The sequence below is a fragment of the Ptychodera flava genome, chromosome 16 (genome assembly GCF_041260155.1).
Source record: "Ptychodera flava strain L36383 chromosome 16, AS_Pfla_20210202, whole genome shotgun sequence".
Classification (NCBI taxonomy): Eukaryota; Metazoa; Hemichordata; class Enteropneusta; family Ptychoderidae; genus Ptychodera; species Ptychodera flava.
In genome coordinates, this window is record NC_091943.1 from 39523140 (window position 1) to 39540924 (window position 17785).

Consider the following 17785-nt stretch of genomic DNA (forward strand, 5'->3'; position numbering starts at 1 on the left):
AACGAATTTAATATCGAATTTCACCAGAGTATGAAATACAACATTCGCCAAGTGGTCCAAAATCAAGCGGAGGTATCTGAGTTTCCTCCTAGCAGTCACGTGCTTGTCAGTATGCAGAGTATGTTACTTGCCATTTTACCACATACAATATATCATCAGTCAAAACCCCAGCATAGATTGTATTGACGTATTGAAGTGCAAATGGCAAGACAGCTTGAAAAAGGTGATTGAAGACATAAGTTATCTGAATCGTCTGTTCATTATCGTACTGTACTTCGATGACGGGACAGGGCAGTGTAGTGATAACTATTCTGTCTTCCCTATACTCTCATTCTAATAAAATAAGTACGTGTCACTTTATTCATTCATAAATGATGGATCAGCCAGAAGGATGCTCTGGAAACCTGTTTCCGAAACGATGCAAAACACAGGACCACGGAGTGATGTCGGACTTCACCACTTTCGTTCATTCCCTCAATAAGCAAACATATAAAAAGTTTTGTTTGATGATAACTTGGACGTCCCCGTCTGTAGGCTGCTGAAGTGTCTGGCTAGACTGAATGTCGAAGTCCAAACTTTCCACTAATATCTCCCTAGCCCTCTCCTACCCACCGTTTTAATATCAATGCCAAGTATCAAATTCACGTAACGAGAAGATATCAGTTTCTCTCTACACTATCCAACCAAGATAAATTATATTTCAGTGGTAGCGCCCCCATCAAGTTAGGGGCCGTCGATAATAAAAACTGACGCACAAGAAACGCAATTCCTTCGTTTTACTTGGAACCCCCTCCCTCCCCCCTCAAAACGTAAGTTCTTATGCGAAATCAACTTCATATTATGATGCTGTTTCTGACAAACCCACACACACCTCTGCGATCCGCACGCCCATGAAAAAACACCGGAAGCTCACATTAATTACTAAACCTTCACTCTTACGCGTTTCACTTTTTAAGACACAGAACATTTTAACGTATTTCGCATGTAGGAAAATGTTTCATGTATAAAATTATGTTTCACGTTGAAAAAATTTACAAGTTTTATTTCACATTTATGTCTTTTCGTTGTCTTTTTTGTCTCCGTATTTTGTTGTCATTCTGTTCTCGAATATAGTATTGCGTTCTCGCTGCAAAGTCGCACTTCGAAAACAATTGACGAAAATCCTTATGCGATTTTGACGCACCCAAAATGAGCTTTAACCCCCCCCCCCACGAAAGAATTAGGCCTACGTTTGTCGTGCGTCAGCTTTTATTATCGATGGCCCCTTAGTCAAGTGATTCAGTGCTGAATGATTTATATCTTGTTTCGTTTATATTTTACGAATTTGATCGTTTTGGCAACTGATGTGTGTTTTCTACTGTAATTCTGTATGTCTGTGTATTAAATCGCACTCGGATCGAAAATGCCGCAGGACGGAGAAACTGTGCTAGTACATTCACCATCTATGATATACCATGCTATCACAATTGGCATTACATGACAGTCTGACCCATACCCTTTGGCTTTTGACCTGTAAGTAGCGGCACAGGTTCGCCTGAAATGTTTCCGCTTGTTTCTCCCGTCACGGAAGACCATGAGAATCTCTAAGCCTCTGTGAGATTCCTACGTGTAATAGCAACAACAATAACGTGTTGACTTCATGCGATGATAATCTGCCTCGGGAGACTGTTAACAAGTCTACTGTAAGCTTATTCCTGTCGTTTCCGTTTGTGAATCATTAGATAGGTATGTATAAGAGCACTGTACCGGTTACCAAACCGCTTACCGATCACTCAGCATCATAACTTTTGTTACTACTGTCAATTCCGACAATAATTCATTGACTAAGAGTTGTACATCAAGTATCAGGCTGATTAGGACTCTGTTGCTGTACAAGGATGGAAACCACTCATGCTCAAGCCACTAGTTTCAATAACGTTTGTTTGGCTTTGTTGTTCTTTCTCTATAGTCAGCGATTTTTGTCATTGGGTCAAATCAACATGATCAATGAATGAGTTAAATGTAGTTTTGCTAAAAAAAGTTACTTTACGTCACCCAGACACAACGACACACCCACCAAATGACTCCCGACCCCCGGTCCCGACCTGACTACCTATGATATCGCAGCGGTGCTGTGGTGTGACCAGCGTAAAGTTGGCGTCATCCTCATCCTCATCCTCAGCCTCAGGTGACCTTTCTAGCTGACGCTGAAAATGACGCTACTCAGCGTCAGCTTCAGCGTCGTATCCGAAGATTGCCGAAGTTACGCTACCTGATGACGGATAAATGATAAAATTCGCCCAAACCTTAAAAAAATAACAACTCCATTCTTTCTCAACTTTCTTTTGAATCGTAAAACTGGTTCGCAGGTAATATTTTATCGTTAGAATATCTCATACAGGCTAGTTTTTTTGAAATGTTCGTAATTTTCAGTCCATGGATCCGTGGATGTGTTTGCTGGTATCCTCTCAACTCTTGCGTTAAGATTCTCCAAAAATTAGTGCAAAAAAAAAAATACGTGGTCCGAAATGTGTAAAAATCGCCACCATGAGAGGCGATATGAAAGTCCTAATTATTCAGAGGACATATAAAACAATTAACTGTTATAACTATGACTTGAGGCCTGAAAAGTCAACGTATTAAACATACAACCTTTGAACTTTAAGGAAATTGAGGGCTAAGAATGTTGCGTTATAACTACATCGTGATAAACGGATATTAAGAGAAGAGGTTACTAAATATTATGAAATACATACCCCATTGTGTTTTGATTGAAATTTACAGTGATATGAAACTTGGAGCACATTTTTAAAGTCGTTTTTACACTTATCATTCCATCAGACGCATTCGGGTATAATCGGATCTGACGCCGGTGAAGCTGACGCTGTAGCGTCATCCTCATCCTCATTTTCGCGTGACCCCTGAGGCTGAGGATGAGGATGAGGATGACGCCAACTTTACGTTGGTTGTGGTGTGCGCGTATCGAGCGCAGTCGGGTCAAGGGTCATCGCCAGAGCACCTGCGATATCATAGCTATCGACCTGACCTATTTGCTATCGGGGCAGTGTACTTTTTAAGATATCATGGAAGGATTACGAAGCTCAATCATATTAAAGGAAGTTCTTGTTCAACTCATTCTTCTGTTGGCAAAAATAGCTCATAGAGTTTCTTTTCTTGCGGTAATTAACCACTGAGTTATTATGCACTCAATTTAGCCCTGGGATAATAATAACTATCACAACATGGCATCAGTACAAGCTGTGATACGTTCACGCAACATTTGTAATACTGAAGCAATCACAACATTAGTAAAGTGAAACAAAGGGTGTAAATACTGTAAATACAAGACAAGAGAATCCAAACATCATGAAGAATGGTGCATGTATGGATTGCAAAGAGTATTTCCTCGGAACCAAGCCTCCATCTGTAATATTCTATTTTAATCCAGAAAACCTTCAGTGAAGAGCAAATAAATGTTCTCACATATAGGTCTCTTTGATTTGAAACTTCAACACTACGCAGCTGTCGGTCAGAAATACAGAAGAAGAGAGAAGTCATTTATACACCAAATGTGCAATTTAAAAGAAGGCTAGTCAAGTTTTTATAGAAATGGCGGGAAAAGACAAAGGTATTGTAGTTGTTAAAATTATTTTTTATCTTTATTTATTTATTTATTTATTTATTTATTTATTTATTTATTTATTTATTCACTGTTATCTTTACTATTTTCGATCGGCGGTTTATCGGCTATGCCGAAATGCAGATCGCCTGTTCACTTACATTTTAAATGGGAGTTCTGGAGTCTAAATTTATGATCCAAAGCTAGATTTCGGGATGGGGGCACAACAATTGATGAAGACAGGTGATATTCATCGTGTAGGATTTTTTTTTAAGCTGGACTTAGTAAATTTGGTGGCTCTGAAATGTCGATGTAGAAAACTTTTCAGGGTTTTTATTTGTATTATTCCAGCAGAGTGATGAAACCATGCACTGCAACCTTGCGATATAAAATGAACGGTCAGTCATTGGACTAGGTTGCAATATTACTACGTACATGTTACGGAGAACGTCCTTGGAACAACCACATACAAATTACAACCTGCTTTGTGTGAATTTTCTTAATTGTACTGCTTACATTAACAGCTGGCGACAGAAATACGGTTTGGTTACAGCTTGTGACTGTGAAGTCGCTGTATATGTTTTAGTCTGTACTGATGACATGATATGCTACACAGGATGAGAGTTGTACCCTCCCCAAACATGCGACATAATCGTGATCGCAAAGAGTTCATCAAACCCGTATTTTAATGTACACTGTAATTTGACTTTTCTCTCGATATGTTCCGTAGAAGACACTGGTGTAAGTAAATTAACGAAAAAGACTGCAAAGTTAACGATATCAGGTGAGAGAGAGATTTTAGAGATATTTTAGAGAGAGAGAGAGAGAGAGAGAGAGAGAGAGAGAGAGAGAGAGAGAGAGAGAGAGAGAGAGAGAGAGAGAGAGAGAGAGACTTTAGGTGAGAATGGGACGTAAGTTTTGTTACGTAGTTCAATAGACTTAGTACGCGTACTTTCAATGGAAATAAGGTATGCACTTCAACTTGAGAAGAAAAACAAGGCAATCCCAAATCGGACCGTTTTATTGGAACTTTTAGACAGAATAACTCCTCATGCCATTGAGGAGGTGTGTGGTTCTCGTTCAATTTGACGAAATTGACGAAAAAGTTTTGTAAACTTTCGTTGCATAGGTCCAAAATTAAACAGAGACACAAGGCTGAGTACGATAAGTTTCAAACTGCACAAGGATCTTTGTCTAATTTTAAACATAGAACGTGTGACAGGTAAGTATGATCAGCTAATATTTACAATAAAGTAGAGTAACAAAGAGTCGTGACAGAATGATTCTATTCACTTTTTAAAAGGCAGTTAACCCAAATGAGATTGGCGGCAACAATGATAGTGAGAAGGCCATGTTTCTGTGCCAGCTATCTATCAAGTGAGATGTGTGTTATATGGGACACCTTTTAGGTACAACATACACCATATAGGATATCCGTCATGTAGAAATCCCAGCATGGAGGATATTTGTCATGTACAAATCCACCAAGATTATTCCTAGTGACTATTTCTGTGGCTCAAACTATACTTCCCTTGTTACTCTTCTCTTAAATTTGTGTCTTTATCTGGTTAAATAATTTATTTAAACAAGTAGCTTATCCATAAGCCAGGATATCCACCTTAGGAAATCTGTCATGTAGAGAATCTACCGTGTCTATATGGGTAGCCATCAGGCAGGATATTAACAATGCTGAATATCGACAATTAGAAGATCTACCTTTTTATAATTTTAAGAATAATAACGTTGGATGCTCTGTTTATTTTGTCATGATTTTGAATACAGTGATGTATAGAGGGACGATGGGCTTTTCTTTACAATCGAAATAATGTGACAATGTATTTGGATTACAGGTAAAGACTGGAGACTGGTCGCCGATGCTATAGGAATTTCTTACACAGAGATGCAGGCTTTATCGAGAACAAAGGCAACACTTGGACCAATGGAAGAAGTCTTCAAGGAATGGAGTACTAAAGACAATGCAACAGTTGGGAGGCTATATGACATACTCATGGAAAATGATATGTCTGGCATTGCAAACATGTTGTAAAAGAAAAAAAAAATGTTCCAGTAAATGAAAAACAATGGACAAGTTTTCCTCAAAGATAGATTTGTTAATGTAATGTTTGGATAACTGAAATTCCAGAAACTCAGGGAGGGAATCTTTGTGAAAAAATGAAGCATACACTCAGTGTTGTAGTATGTCTACAGAAAGTTCGTATAGCATGTATAAGGCAGTTTGATTTGAGTTGACATTTATGTGATTGTAATGTTGACACATGATTTCCCTTCAATTTGATGACAAATAATTTCATGAATCGCTGAAAGAATCATAAAGTGAATAGCTACAAATATCATTTCTTTTTACAGGCAACAAATTTGAAGCGTTATTGACAATGTATCGCAACGTTTGCAACAAAATTAGTTTATTAATCTCAAAGAATAAATTTTATAATTTTAGGTGTATCCATACTTCATCAGTACTTCCTTATGTAAGTAGAATATACATCTTCACTTAGCACTCTTTTCTAAAATGTTTTCACTACAACAAATAGAGAAACATTTCAAGCCATGTTTTAGTGATGTCCAATGTCGTAAATACCATTCATTGGTAAATTATCAACTCTGACTTTATATGAACGCGATAATCTGATTTTATTGACCAAACTTAGTTTGGAAACCTTCACCGACAGGTTAATAATTGTTTTGCCACGCTCATCACTACTTATAGTGGGGTTGCAACACCTGTCACTTTTTGTTCTTACAGCCATAGAGTACTAAATGACACCCATCGACATCTTTCATTTTGAGATCGGCATTATTATAACTCAGTAAAAGGCCAAGGCGTTTGTATGGGACGGTAAAACTATACCAGAGTTTATATATATATTATATATATATATATATATATATATATATATATATAATATATATATATATATATATATATATATATATATATCACTTCGATTCGACAGAGCATGGTGTTGTTTATTAATGACTAACCTTCCCATCGCAGGGCTAGCTGTTGTACTTGATATTACTATCAGTTTTCACAGACATAAAGTAAATTTAACCTCTGACTGTTATGTTGATATGGCAACACCAGCAATTCAAGAGGAGGTAAAACAAGCATAGCTTTTCAGCATTGTACAAGAATAAAACACTGAATAGACTAAAAATTTCTCCTTTAGGAACTGCGTATTATGTTTTTCTTTCAAATTCACCTTCGAATCCACCGTCTCATAAACGTAATAAAGAATTTGAGCGATGATAGCAAAAGTACATTCACAGAAACAACAATCCACTGATTACTTTATTTTGCCAGGATACCAAATTGTCGTATCGTTAAACCATAAAGTAAAACAACTCTTTATACTGTGGAGAATTATGATTATCCATTTCCTTTTTATTATTTGTCAATTTAGTTTGGTAATGACTTAGTTTTTATTATGAGAGTTCGTGAGATTCGTGAACTGAACTCATGTTTAAGGTCGCTATCTGTCATTTTCTCTGTCATATAGAACTGCTTTTTGCCACTTGTTTTACAAAATAATAAGGTCAAAACATCTAATAGTTCTTCTTGTACAAATGAACTGTTTTCTTTAGAGTATTTCTATCTTCGAAATAGTAAAAGGCAAGCCTATAGCTTTATGCAATTTACTAAGTGAACCAACACAAGATTTCACCTCAGGTATAACTTTCTACTTAAAACGGACTTTCTGCATGGCAACAGTGATGTCATGATAGCTGCTGTAGCTTCAGTAAATTCACTTATGAAATATAGACTGATTGCGGAATTTCATGTATGTGCAAACAAACTATTAATCAGTACTTTGTGGTCATCAAACTTTTAGCATAAATAAATCTCAGTACAACCGATGTACCCTTTGGCGTTCAATCAAATGCAGTACATTAAGTTTTGATACATGGTCGTATAACAGATTTTCATTTAATATGGATATTAATTACATTGCACTGTTAATCAAACTTACACTAGGTATGATCAATGAATGGCAGAGGTCAAGTCAAAAGCTATAGCCTAAATATGTAAATGACCGTAAGACAGTTGAGTACTTGCATAGTTTCATAAAATTTGGTGGAGTAATTGACCGTTAAGTATGCAGACCACACCCTCCGAAGTCTAATCAGATGTAGACCTTTCCATGATGCTATGTACGACATTCTATGGTAGGTTTTTAATCGGGTTCGAACTCACATTATACAGCAACCAGTCACCTAGCGAAGCCACAGACAGTACCGCTCGGCCATATCCCCACTGTCTATGACGTTCGATCAATGACTGGAACGAAATCCACTGAACAATGCATAGTTTTCAAGTTACGACCGTAACAAAATCCATCTATGGACGGACGGACAGACAGTGACACAAACAAACAGTCGAATGGACAGACATTATGCCAACACTATACACCACTCGGACTTTGGTCCACGATGTCCAGAGACTGTAGTTGGCAGCCTGCAACCTGCAGCCCACAGCTCTAAAAATTGTTACTCTCGACAGGCAGTGTCCGGGGCCAGTGCGTGGGCGGGTATAATATCAGTGTGTAGGCAGAATACTTGTCTGAGATAGTAGGATACAGAATAGCTTGAAAATAGGTGGATCCTAAGGAAACTATACTGAACATTGATAAAAGACTAAGGCTTTAATACGTTTAGGCAATTCTCACATCGAAAGCACACCTTTTTTTCAGACAATTCATGGACAAAGCGCTTGAACGGTAAAAAATAATAGGTGTGTCAATAGAATATCAGTCCACACCGTCAATAAATCAACTATGATCATTATGTTTAACGCCAATTTATAAAGTCATTACAAAAAGAATAATCTGGTCAAAACTAAAATTTTCTTTCCTCAAATCTGCATTTCTGTCATCAGAACATTACATAAATGTTCCCTATGAGTGAGATACAACTGAGCGTAACCCAACGGGTCGCATACTCATACACAATGTAAGCCTGTGTTTCTAAAGGAATTTATACCACAAAAAGGGCATTGGGTTATTGAACACTAAGGTTCAAAACTACACAATGGCATCCAAGGCAATTGGTAGGTGCGATAGTTTTGTGCTTTATATTTTGTAGTGTAAAATTAGACAAACATTAGCGAGTACTGCAAGGTTGGCCTGATTAGTCTTAGACTCGGCAGGCCGGGCTTTATGTGTAGTAGTGTCACAGCCTATTGCTAAGCTTGACCACCGTCCGCAAACTGAACACAGTGATAGTAGTCAGACTGAGAACAAATCACTGGTCTTGTAAGATGAAATATCGAGATACATTCAGAAGTTCCAGAACTCCATCGAATTCTCGCAAATTAACAGTCTCGAAAAGGTTAAGTTGAACCATCGTGTCTTTCTGGCAATCGCAAAATACTCGTATTCGAAGTTTTCTGTCGAAGTGCCAGTATAATATGGAAGGCCGCCATATTTGTTATAGTTTTAGACAAGACTTGGACGTTACGTCCTTAGACATGGCTATTGACAGACACACAAGAACATTTTAATGTCGCAGTGAAACCTGTAATATTATTTCTTGGAATGACGAGGTAATAGAGGTTAGCAGAGAAACTATTATCAACGTCAAATACTGCAGCATTTAGGTTAAAGAAAATTCTTCCTGACTTCCTCATAGGGGCGTACTAGTGTGAAAGGTCATGTTGTTAAGGACATACACAGGGTAGGGTGAAGGACAGTATTTTCACCACAGAATCGGGTCAGTGACAGAATTTCAAGCGCACAAATGGATGGTGGACAACGCTAATGGTGTAGAATATGGTGAGGGACAGTGTTGTCACTGCAAAATGGAGCAAAGGACAAAGTTATTGTAGTGGAGAATGCTCTCAAGGACAAAAATAGTAACAATCGACCAGTCAGATATAATCTTCCGAGCCAACTGCACGTCAGCATTGATTTCACGATGGGCAGCTATTGCTCGAATATTTCTCGACTTTGTAATTATACAACCAGAAGGTATTTGTCAGTTGCCGTTTAATCGATTCTTATCTTTGATCATTTTTGACCGGTATAGTTTTGGCGGTTTTAGAGTTATATGTGATGCGTATCGAAAGTGCGACGCGCTCATCGGGCTTTTCTATGGTGGCGGCGGGGAAGGCATGGAGCGCCCGAGCGGACAAACAGCCCGCCCCATGCTCCATGTTCCATTGAGTACAGGCTATACCGGAAAATTCGACCCCAACGAGACGACCCGAGACTACCAAGGACCCTTGTGCCGATGATTGGAAAATCGCTCATTGCGCCCTCATATGGTCCCCATGCACATTTACAAAACATGCAGAAAAAACGTTTAGTCCTTTGCACTATTATTGTATCAATACGACATTATATGTTCAAAAGATTATATGAAACAAATGGTGCGTGTCGAAGAGCTTACCAGGAAACTACCTGCAAATGGAGTAATAGGCCTATAAGGTTATTCCCAAAATACCGGGATTTATGTCCGAGTACATCGTGCAGTGGAGGTATTGTCCTCAACGCTACGCGTCTCGGACAATACCGAAGCGTACGATGTATTAGTATAGGTGCGGGCCTATAAATTCCACAAGTTTGGCTCAGAAGAAGCAGGTGAGGTTTCTGGAAAAGTGGCCGACATGGACATCTCTACCCAAAATAATGTTGAAGACCCCTCATAACGTGGCCAATGTCAAGAAAGATAATTTCAGAGCTGCAGGCAAGTACAATTGTAACTTTGACAGCTGTGGGTCCATATCTGTGGTGCTTACAGACGAGATTCCCGTCTTTTACGGGCTGGTTTTGACTTTGCGGGCTTAAAAGTCGTAAAGTCAAAACCAGCCCGTAAAAGGCAGGAATCCCGTCTGTGAGCACCACAGCTATGGACCCACAGCTAGAGCTCTGAATACCACCAAAAGAGATGTAATTTACAGTGCTTTCATTGCAGACTGGGATGAGGGAAAATATTTTCACATCTCAATAGGGTCAACGACAGTGTTATCAGTACAGATTTTGATGACGGACATGCAGTGGTATCAAATGGGTGACTTTATTCCCACATCAGAATAGGAGGAGGAACGCCGTTATTTCTTTAAAATAGGGTCGAGGACAGTATTCAAAGCCTTAGCACAAAGTGATATCACTCTACCATATGCAAATAAATAATGAACATTCATAAAGACTTTATATTTAAGCCCATAGATGAAGATAACTGCAGTGCCATCACTTGGCAACACTGCAAAGGGACTGAACTAGGCTGTTCGACATCTCCTCTCCCCCGTCGCCACAGACAACATTACATGGGACATCCTCGTGATGTCGCAGCACAGGTGGTCAAGGTTTCCATTGCTCACGATACTGTAGTCCGTCTCTTTTTGCCGACATGTCAGTGACAGTTTTAAGCCCTTTTGCATTTGTCAAAAAGGTAGCGGCACCAACGGATGACCAAACATATAAGGGTGAACACGGACAACTATTGTGTTTTTCTGCAAATTACCTTCTAATTCTTCCACTCAATGGTGTTTGTCCAGTAACCATTGTTGCCAGTTGGGAAACGTTGGACTCTCGCAAGAAGTTACATGAAATAAAGCCCGTCAATTTTTGCCTGCAGGCAGTAGTTGCAATACCAGCAGGTGGTTGCGTGTTAAAATGCTTGGGGAGCAGCTGGTGTGGTGGTATGCGTTAGAATGCCTGTAGTGTTGAGTTTACGCATCCACAGTTTCAAGTAGTCTCGTTTCAAAATGGCATACGATTTATGTCCTGGACACATGTATCGGCCACAGTGCTTGGTCTCATTACCATGTAATGTTCATCTCACGGCATTGTGATTGGTTGCCTTCTGTCCTTGTGTAAGCCTCGTTCTGCAGTGTTCGCTGCCTGGTAATATGGTGTCCCTTGTACTTCTTGATACTGTTGTGGACACAACTGGTACGTGGTTTAATCATTAGGTACAAAGACAAAGAAAGAAGGCCGAATTCGCCTAAGAAACATTCACAGGTTCAAAACATGCATGTCGATTTGGCTCCGAATACCGAGCAATACACAACACAAAGCGATTGTATACCACAAGATCTTGACCAGTTCACGACATATATGGACGAGCTATCGCTCGTGTATATATGTCGTAAACTGGTCAAAATCTCGTGGTATACCATCGCTGGGTGTGCTTTATTGCTTAAGTAACAACTCAGTTTTAAGTGACATATGAAATGCCCTTTACCTGCAATGCTTCAAGGGCCAGAGGAAAATTATCCTTGCGGGGGTCGGGAGTAGAGTGGAGGGTGTCGATATTTGGCATAAATCTTTTTTTTAATCGTGGAAGGAGAACCAATTGATTGATTGACCAATTGGTTAAACTGTTAATTAGTTAATTTGTTGGCTAACTCCCTTAGATAAAGAGACTGATTTCTACGGAAGACCATAAAAGATACACAAAAAGAATGGAATGTGGAATACTGATCTGTTGGTTTGTAACGTTGAAGGATATCTTCGAAATGCTGAGGAACGATATTCCCTTCCGTTATTCAAGAGTGTTCCAATGTAGGGAAAATAACAATTGTGATCCTGATTGACAAAATTATAACCATTTCTCGAAAGCTCACTGAGAATAATACAAACAGCTCTTAAATGAAGCAATTGAAGTGTATCTGAATAGGTTAAACTGCCCCACCTCAAATGATATCACAAAATTCAAAGAACAGCTGTACTAATTAACAGTGGCATAAAACAAAATACTTGTTGTGGCGTTGACCTTGAATCTGACATGGCGTAACATTTCTAGACGAGAATGTCAATTATCAACACACTGGTGTAACTTGTCGGGTTTTAGAGTTGTCTTTCTGACGACGATCAGTATGTTTCAGTAAATGGATCTATTTCTTGGAAGGAGAACATAAGTATCACAAAGTTCCATTAGGAGCCTTTGTCATTCATGATTTTTTCAAGGAAATCCATGAGTGAGGTTATTGATATCCTTTCCTGTGAGTTTGGCAAAGTAGAAAATTTGTTTGATGTCAAAATTGACATACAGTCGACATGAAAATCAGAAAGTTAAAGAAGGTGGCTCACCTGTTTATGATCACCTTATTGAAAAAGTTCATTCCTTTGAATTTGGTTATACTATAAAATATCGTATCGGACGCCTCTTTTTAAACAAAGGAAAAGTATAACCGTGGGCATCTGACTTTAGATATATAATCATAAATGCAATCAAGGTAACCGGTTCAAGTTGATGTACTATGCTTTGCGCGAGAGCCATATCAGTTCTCACTAAGAATATTGTGATGGCGTAAATATCAGTTTACCTGGCAATGCAACATAAATATAAATCTAAAATTGTTAGGTACTGCTGACTTGAAGAGAATGGTAACATTTGTTGCATTCCATTCAGGTGGCACTACACTTGTTCGTAAATGCAATTTAAAAATCACAGGCCATGGTTTAGCAAGAAAACCTACAGTATCTTTATACTGTGTGAATTATATCCAAGACTGACAACTTACTTGGCTGCAGATTGTGTTACTGATGACAAAGTCAACTGAAATGGTCGAAAGAGGAAATGAAGATTGAATATTCTATAACATGATATATCGGCAAAAGACGATCTAGAAAAGATACTCATTTAAAAATGGTTTGGCCATAGTATTTCTGATGGAAGTGGAATACTTATTAGAGGCATTCACAATCTCTATGGCGACAACGAAATCAATATCACCTATACTTTCGATGAATTTACCGACAACGAGAATTTACTGGTCTCGAGGCTATCGACGAAAGCTAATAATTTGGGTGGATTTTTTAAATTTTCAGTTGACAATAGTATTCACTCTATCTTGGCCTACGGAAATATTTATTGGCTCCAAAGATGCGTGCCATTCTAGCTTTGGTACTTCGTTTTACTTGTTTGTCCAAAAATTATTCGCTCTAATTTCAACAGTAATCAATGCATATTAAGCCCCTTGATTGACAATTGACAATACACCAAAGAAAAAAGACAAAAGTAGACCATGCCGACCAGCTTCCTATCTCCTGAAACACAAATAACATTCCATGGCACACCTTGCAAGTCGCTGATATTAGAAACCATATTTAAATCCTTCATTTGCGTGTCTTCACAGATTCGTATAGTTTGTCCCTTGAAATGTTATCTTTTGTTAAAATAACAAAGAATATATTTCCATGTAAACCACCTTGCATTTGCGATTTGAAATATTATAATCATTATAATATTTCGAAATCGCCTTGTCAGCTGCGTCTGTTGGAGGGTAGAGGCGAAATGGAGTTATTGCAATGTGTTTTCCGTGAAAGGAAAGGCAAACCAACAATCTATCACTACAAAAATTCCTTCGGTAGACTGTTACGTCGAAAAACGTCGACCTTTGCACGGCAAGTTACCCGTTATGGCATGTAGGACAATTTGAGAGCACGGTCAAAAGTACTTTCAAGGCTGAAAAGTCGAAGAGTGAGATGAAAGAAATAGGCCTTGCTGATTTTTGCAGAACATTTTTAATGTTACCAGGCAACACACAAACATTATACATTTCCATCGGGAAGTACATATCGTACAAGGGGAAAAAAAATATAAAACATACAAATCGTGAAACTAACGTCCTCAGCCTGCTAGCCTATCATGGTACACTTCCTTTGATATTATAAATTATTATGTATTCAGATTAGCGTGTAGCTTAGGTGCAATATGTAATTGTTGTCATGCTGAAAAATCTGAAAAGATTGGCAAATGATATTAATATTACTCATCTCTATGCAAGTTAGAAAAGTCTAAAAAAATTTGTTGTTGCCAAAGTGGAAGTGAAGCGTTTACAGTCTATAGCATCACTAGATCAACATTTTTTCACAGATGACTTGAAGAGTGCACTAATGACTACAGCCGACGATTTGAAGGTGGATGAATGTAAAAGTCTGGCAAGGAAATTAGGACTGACTGATGTTGAAATAGATGGAATTGAATATCGTGACAAGGATGCACCTGAAGTAAAGCACCAGATGCTGATGAAGTGGTTAAACAAATTAGGAAGAGATGCCAATATGAAAATTCTTTATCACAAATTAAAGGAGAATGGAAATCGACAGACAGCAGATAAGATTCGAGAAAAATACATGGGTGATGTAGGAAATCTGGACGAGAAGTTCAAAGAGTTATCGGTCACCGATAAAGGTAAATTTTACCTTATTACAAGTCAGTGTCACAATATATTCGAGAATATCTTACAATAATTTCAACGATTTCAATGATTCTCGTACATTTTTGTGAGTACATTGATTTTCTGGTGTGATCAGGAGGCATCATGGGCCAGTGGCTAGAGCAGTGGACTCCCGATCAAAGGATGGCGAGTTCGAGCCCCGGCATGGCTGTGGTGTTGTGTCCTTGGGCAAGGCACTTTATTCCTCATTACTTCTCCCCACCCAGGAGTGATGGGTACCTGGTAGGACAGAGGTTGTAATGTGTGTGTTTAGCTCTGCTGCGCTTATTGGCTGCACATGTGAGCTGTTGCTTGCTCCCCAGGGAGTTGAGTGGTATCATATTAGGTCCAGTGACCAGGGGTAATAATAATTGTAAAAAAGCGCCTTGATCACATGTAGTATTGTGGATATGTGCGCTATATAAGAACCCAATATTATTATTATTATTATTATTATTATTATATTATTATCTTTAGCTTTTAGTATTTTTTAATTCTAAAATGGAGTGTAGCACCATCTTTAAATATTGCAAAATCTCGGACACGATTAAACAAAATATTGTAAAATTTATGAAGAATCACACGGAATGTGACAAAGTCATGAGCGTTATACTTATACTTGAATGGCACAAATAGGTTAATCAATTCAGATATCATATTTATACTCACGTCAATTCATGTATTTTTATCCATGAATGCCGAGCTCATATACCGGTACTTTTGTTGAAATATTAATATGCTGCATTTTCTCTTAGACCCAGGGGAAGAGAATTGGAGAAGTAAGAGAATTAGTGATCTGCGTTTTTCAGATCGACACGACCTTTGCTTGGAACTGAATGTGGAAAATGAAGCAGGTGAGTTTGTAAGGGACCGGTGATATTTAAACACGCCCATTGGAAAACGAAACTCATTATGTTTGGCCTCGGCACCATCAACTTTTCGAATCTCTAAAACCAAAGTTCAGGAAGCACGAAAACTTCTACAATAAAACTTACCCTGAACATTGCTCAATGATTCACGTAGGCCTAGAAACAAAAACCAAAAAAAAGCCATATAGGATAGGTTTTCCTTTTTGACACTAAACACAGTTCTGTAGCAAATGTTAATCACCTCAAAAGTAAAAGCAATCGGCTGCTCGACTCAACTGCCAGCAATACAAAAAGGGACTAGAGTTGTATCGTTCAAACACTGTTGAAGCGGAGACAACTTCTAGGCAGTTTCGAATCTCGTTCAAAACGCGATTAAATTGATTGGGCAAGGGTGCAATTAAGTTGCAAATATACTTAAAGGAAGCATGCAAGTATGTAGTGCATTAATCATAATTATAATTATTATTATTATTATTATTATTATTATTATTATTATTTTGACAGGCAAAGATTGGAGACTTGTAGCTGATAAATTAGGTTATAACGATACATTAAGAAGGAACTTCGCACGTCATCATGATCCGACGGATCATGTCTTGACAGCTTGGTCAGCAAATGAAAATGCAACTGTAGGACGTCTGTATGACATCCTGGTAGATTGTAAATTAACTCAAGCAGCTGCCATCATTAAACCTTCATGAGAAAACGTTGTCAACCAGGAGGCTCATCTCGGAAGAGGTTGGCCAAAATTAGCGTATTGCTTTGCTATCCTTGAGATATTTCCCATACGAACCTACAGTATTCTTCGGTTAAATTTTTGTTAATTTTTTGCCGTCCTCTCCGAAAATAAAAACAATGCGAAATTAGTTCCGATGGTGTTCATGTTTATTAGACAAATAACACCGTTATAACTTACATCGGAATATGATGTTAATCTGACATAAGATTGCAATTTATTTTACAACAGCGCATAGATACTGTGAAATAATACAGTTTCATGAGCAGATGGGCTTGCATATTATAGTATTTTCTTATGTTGGCTTCAATACAAATATACGTCTTACCTAGTCACATAAGACACCGAGCAATATTAACATAGAAACATACTGGTTCACTGTCACTCAAACTCATTTTCACACTAGAAAAATAAAATTTGTTCAAATTCTGGGAAAGATACAACGATCATGCAAAGAATATTAAAATTACTTTTAGTTCAATTTGAAATAGGCTGATATAGAATGTACCTCGGGGACAGATATTCGGAATCTTTTATTTTTCATTGATTTTCCGGACTGATGACATTTTGACCTTTTACCGACATTTATGATTTTATAACTCTTCACGTTGAAAGTACACGAGTGACATCACGTGAAATGAATCTATGTCACGTGAAGTCATGAACACGTGTTATAATTTTAGAATGAAATGTATAAAAGCCAATGATTTTAAGATTCTAGAACGATTTTGGGACGATTTAATCTTGATTCTGGGACGCGAGTACGGAGAATTTTTTCCGATCAACCATTGTATCCTGAGTACGGACTTGGTGCCGCTCTTCCTTTGTAATAAAGATCTGAAGTGGTGAGTAAAATCGACTTCTTGGTGTGCGCTCCAGCTACTGAAAGTATTACGATTCCCGAAGTACCTTTCGGCCGTATGACTTTGAGTGAGTGACGTCCTGACGACAACTACAAGTCACGAAAAGTGAGTGACAGAAGCTCATTTCAAAGCTTTTGGGAGTGAGAAAAATTTTTACCTTCTTTTTTGAAACTCAAAAAAATTATTTTTCCCATAGAGTTTACACATGCATGGGGGTCATTTTGAATTTCAAACATAAAATTATAGTTACTGTGAGTAATTTGTTTCTCCTGTTATAAACTTTGCACAGTGCCCTTATTTTTTAGACTTTTTTAGTGTGAGCATTGTTGACAGTTTGAAAATCATTTTGGGGAGTTTGTTTAAAAAGTTTCAGTCCTTGACTTTCGAGACGCACGTTACCTTAAACCATCATTTTGAAGCTTTCACTCTGTGAAATGATGCATGGAAAAGTCAATGGGACATATACATGTCAGGAATGTGTGACATGCACCAGTAACCATTATATACTATCCTACAGATATACTCAAATATGAA

At 38.0% G+C, this 17785-nt stretch overlaps 3 protein-coding genes across 7 annotated transcripts in view; 2 read left to right on the forward strand and 1 right to left on the reverse strand.

Moving 5' to 3' along the window:
* Positions 1–17785, reverse strand: part of LOC139114825 (uncharacterized) — a 514135-nt gene that overhangs the window by 108165 nt on the left and 388185 nt on the right. The window lies entirely within an intron of this gene.
* Positions 1516–6067, forward strand: LOC139114814 (myeloid differentiation primary response protein MyD88-like). Of its 3 annotated transcripts, none has more exons than XM_070676753.1 (5): positions 1516–1725; positions 3428–3607; positions 4329–4382; positions 4728–4820; positions 5449–6067. In XM_070676753.1, the coding sequence occupies exons 2-5, from the start codon at positions 3589–3591 to the stop codon at positions 5643–5645; spliced, it is 363 nt and encodes a 120-aa protein (XP_070532854.1). In that variant the 5' UTR covers positions 1516–1725; positions 3428–3588; the 3' UTR covers positions 5646–6067. The 3 variants fall into 3 exon arrangements, with proteins under 3 accessions (XP_070532854.1, XP_070532853.1, XP_070532855.1); XM_070676752.1 differs by having other exon boundaries at positions 3469–3607; XM_070676754.1 differs by having other exon boundaries at positions 3502–3607.
* On the forward strand, positions 8545–17243 carry LOC139114816 (uncharacterized). 3 transcript variants are annotated; one of them, XM_070676760.1, is made up of 4 exons: positions 8545–8670; positions 14441–14758; positions 15539–15637; positions 16157–17243. In XM_070676760.1, exons 2-4 carry the CDS (start codon positions 14461–14463, stop codon positions 16351–16353), a joined length of 594 nt encoding a protein of 197 aa, XP_070532861.1. In that variant the 5' UTR covers positions 8545–8670; positions 14441–14460; the 3' UTR covers positions 16354–17243. The 3 variants fall into 3 exon arrangements, with proteins under 3 accessions (XP_070532861.1, XP_070532860.1, XP_070532859.1); XM_070676759.1 differs by having other exon boundaries at positions 8564–8666; XM_070676758.1 differs by lacking the exon at positions 8545–8670 and adding an exon at positions 9324–9585.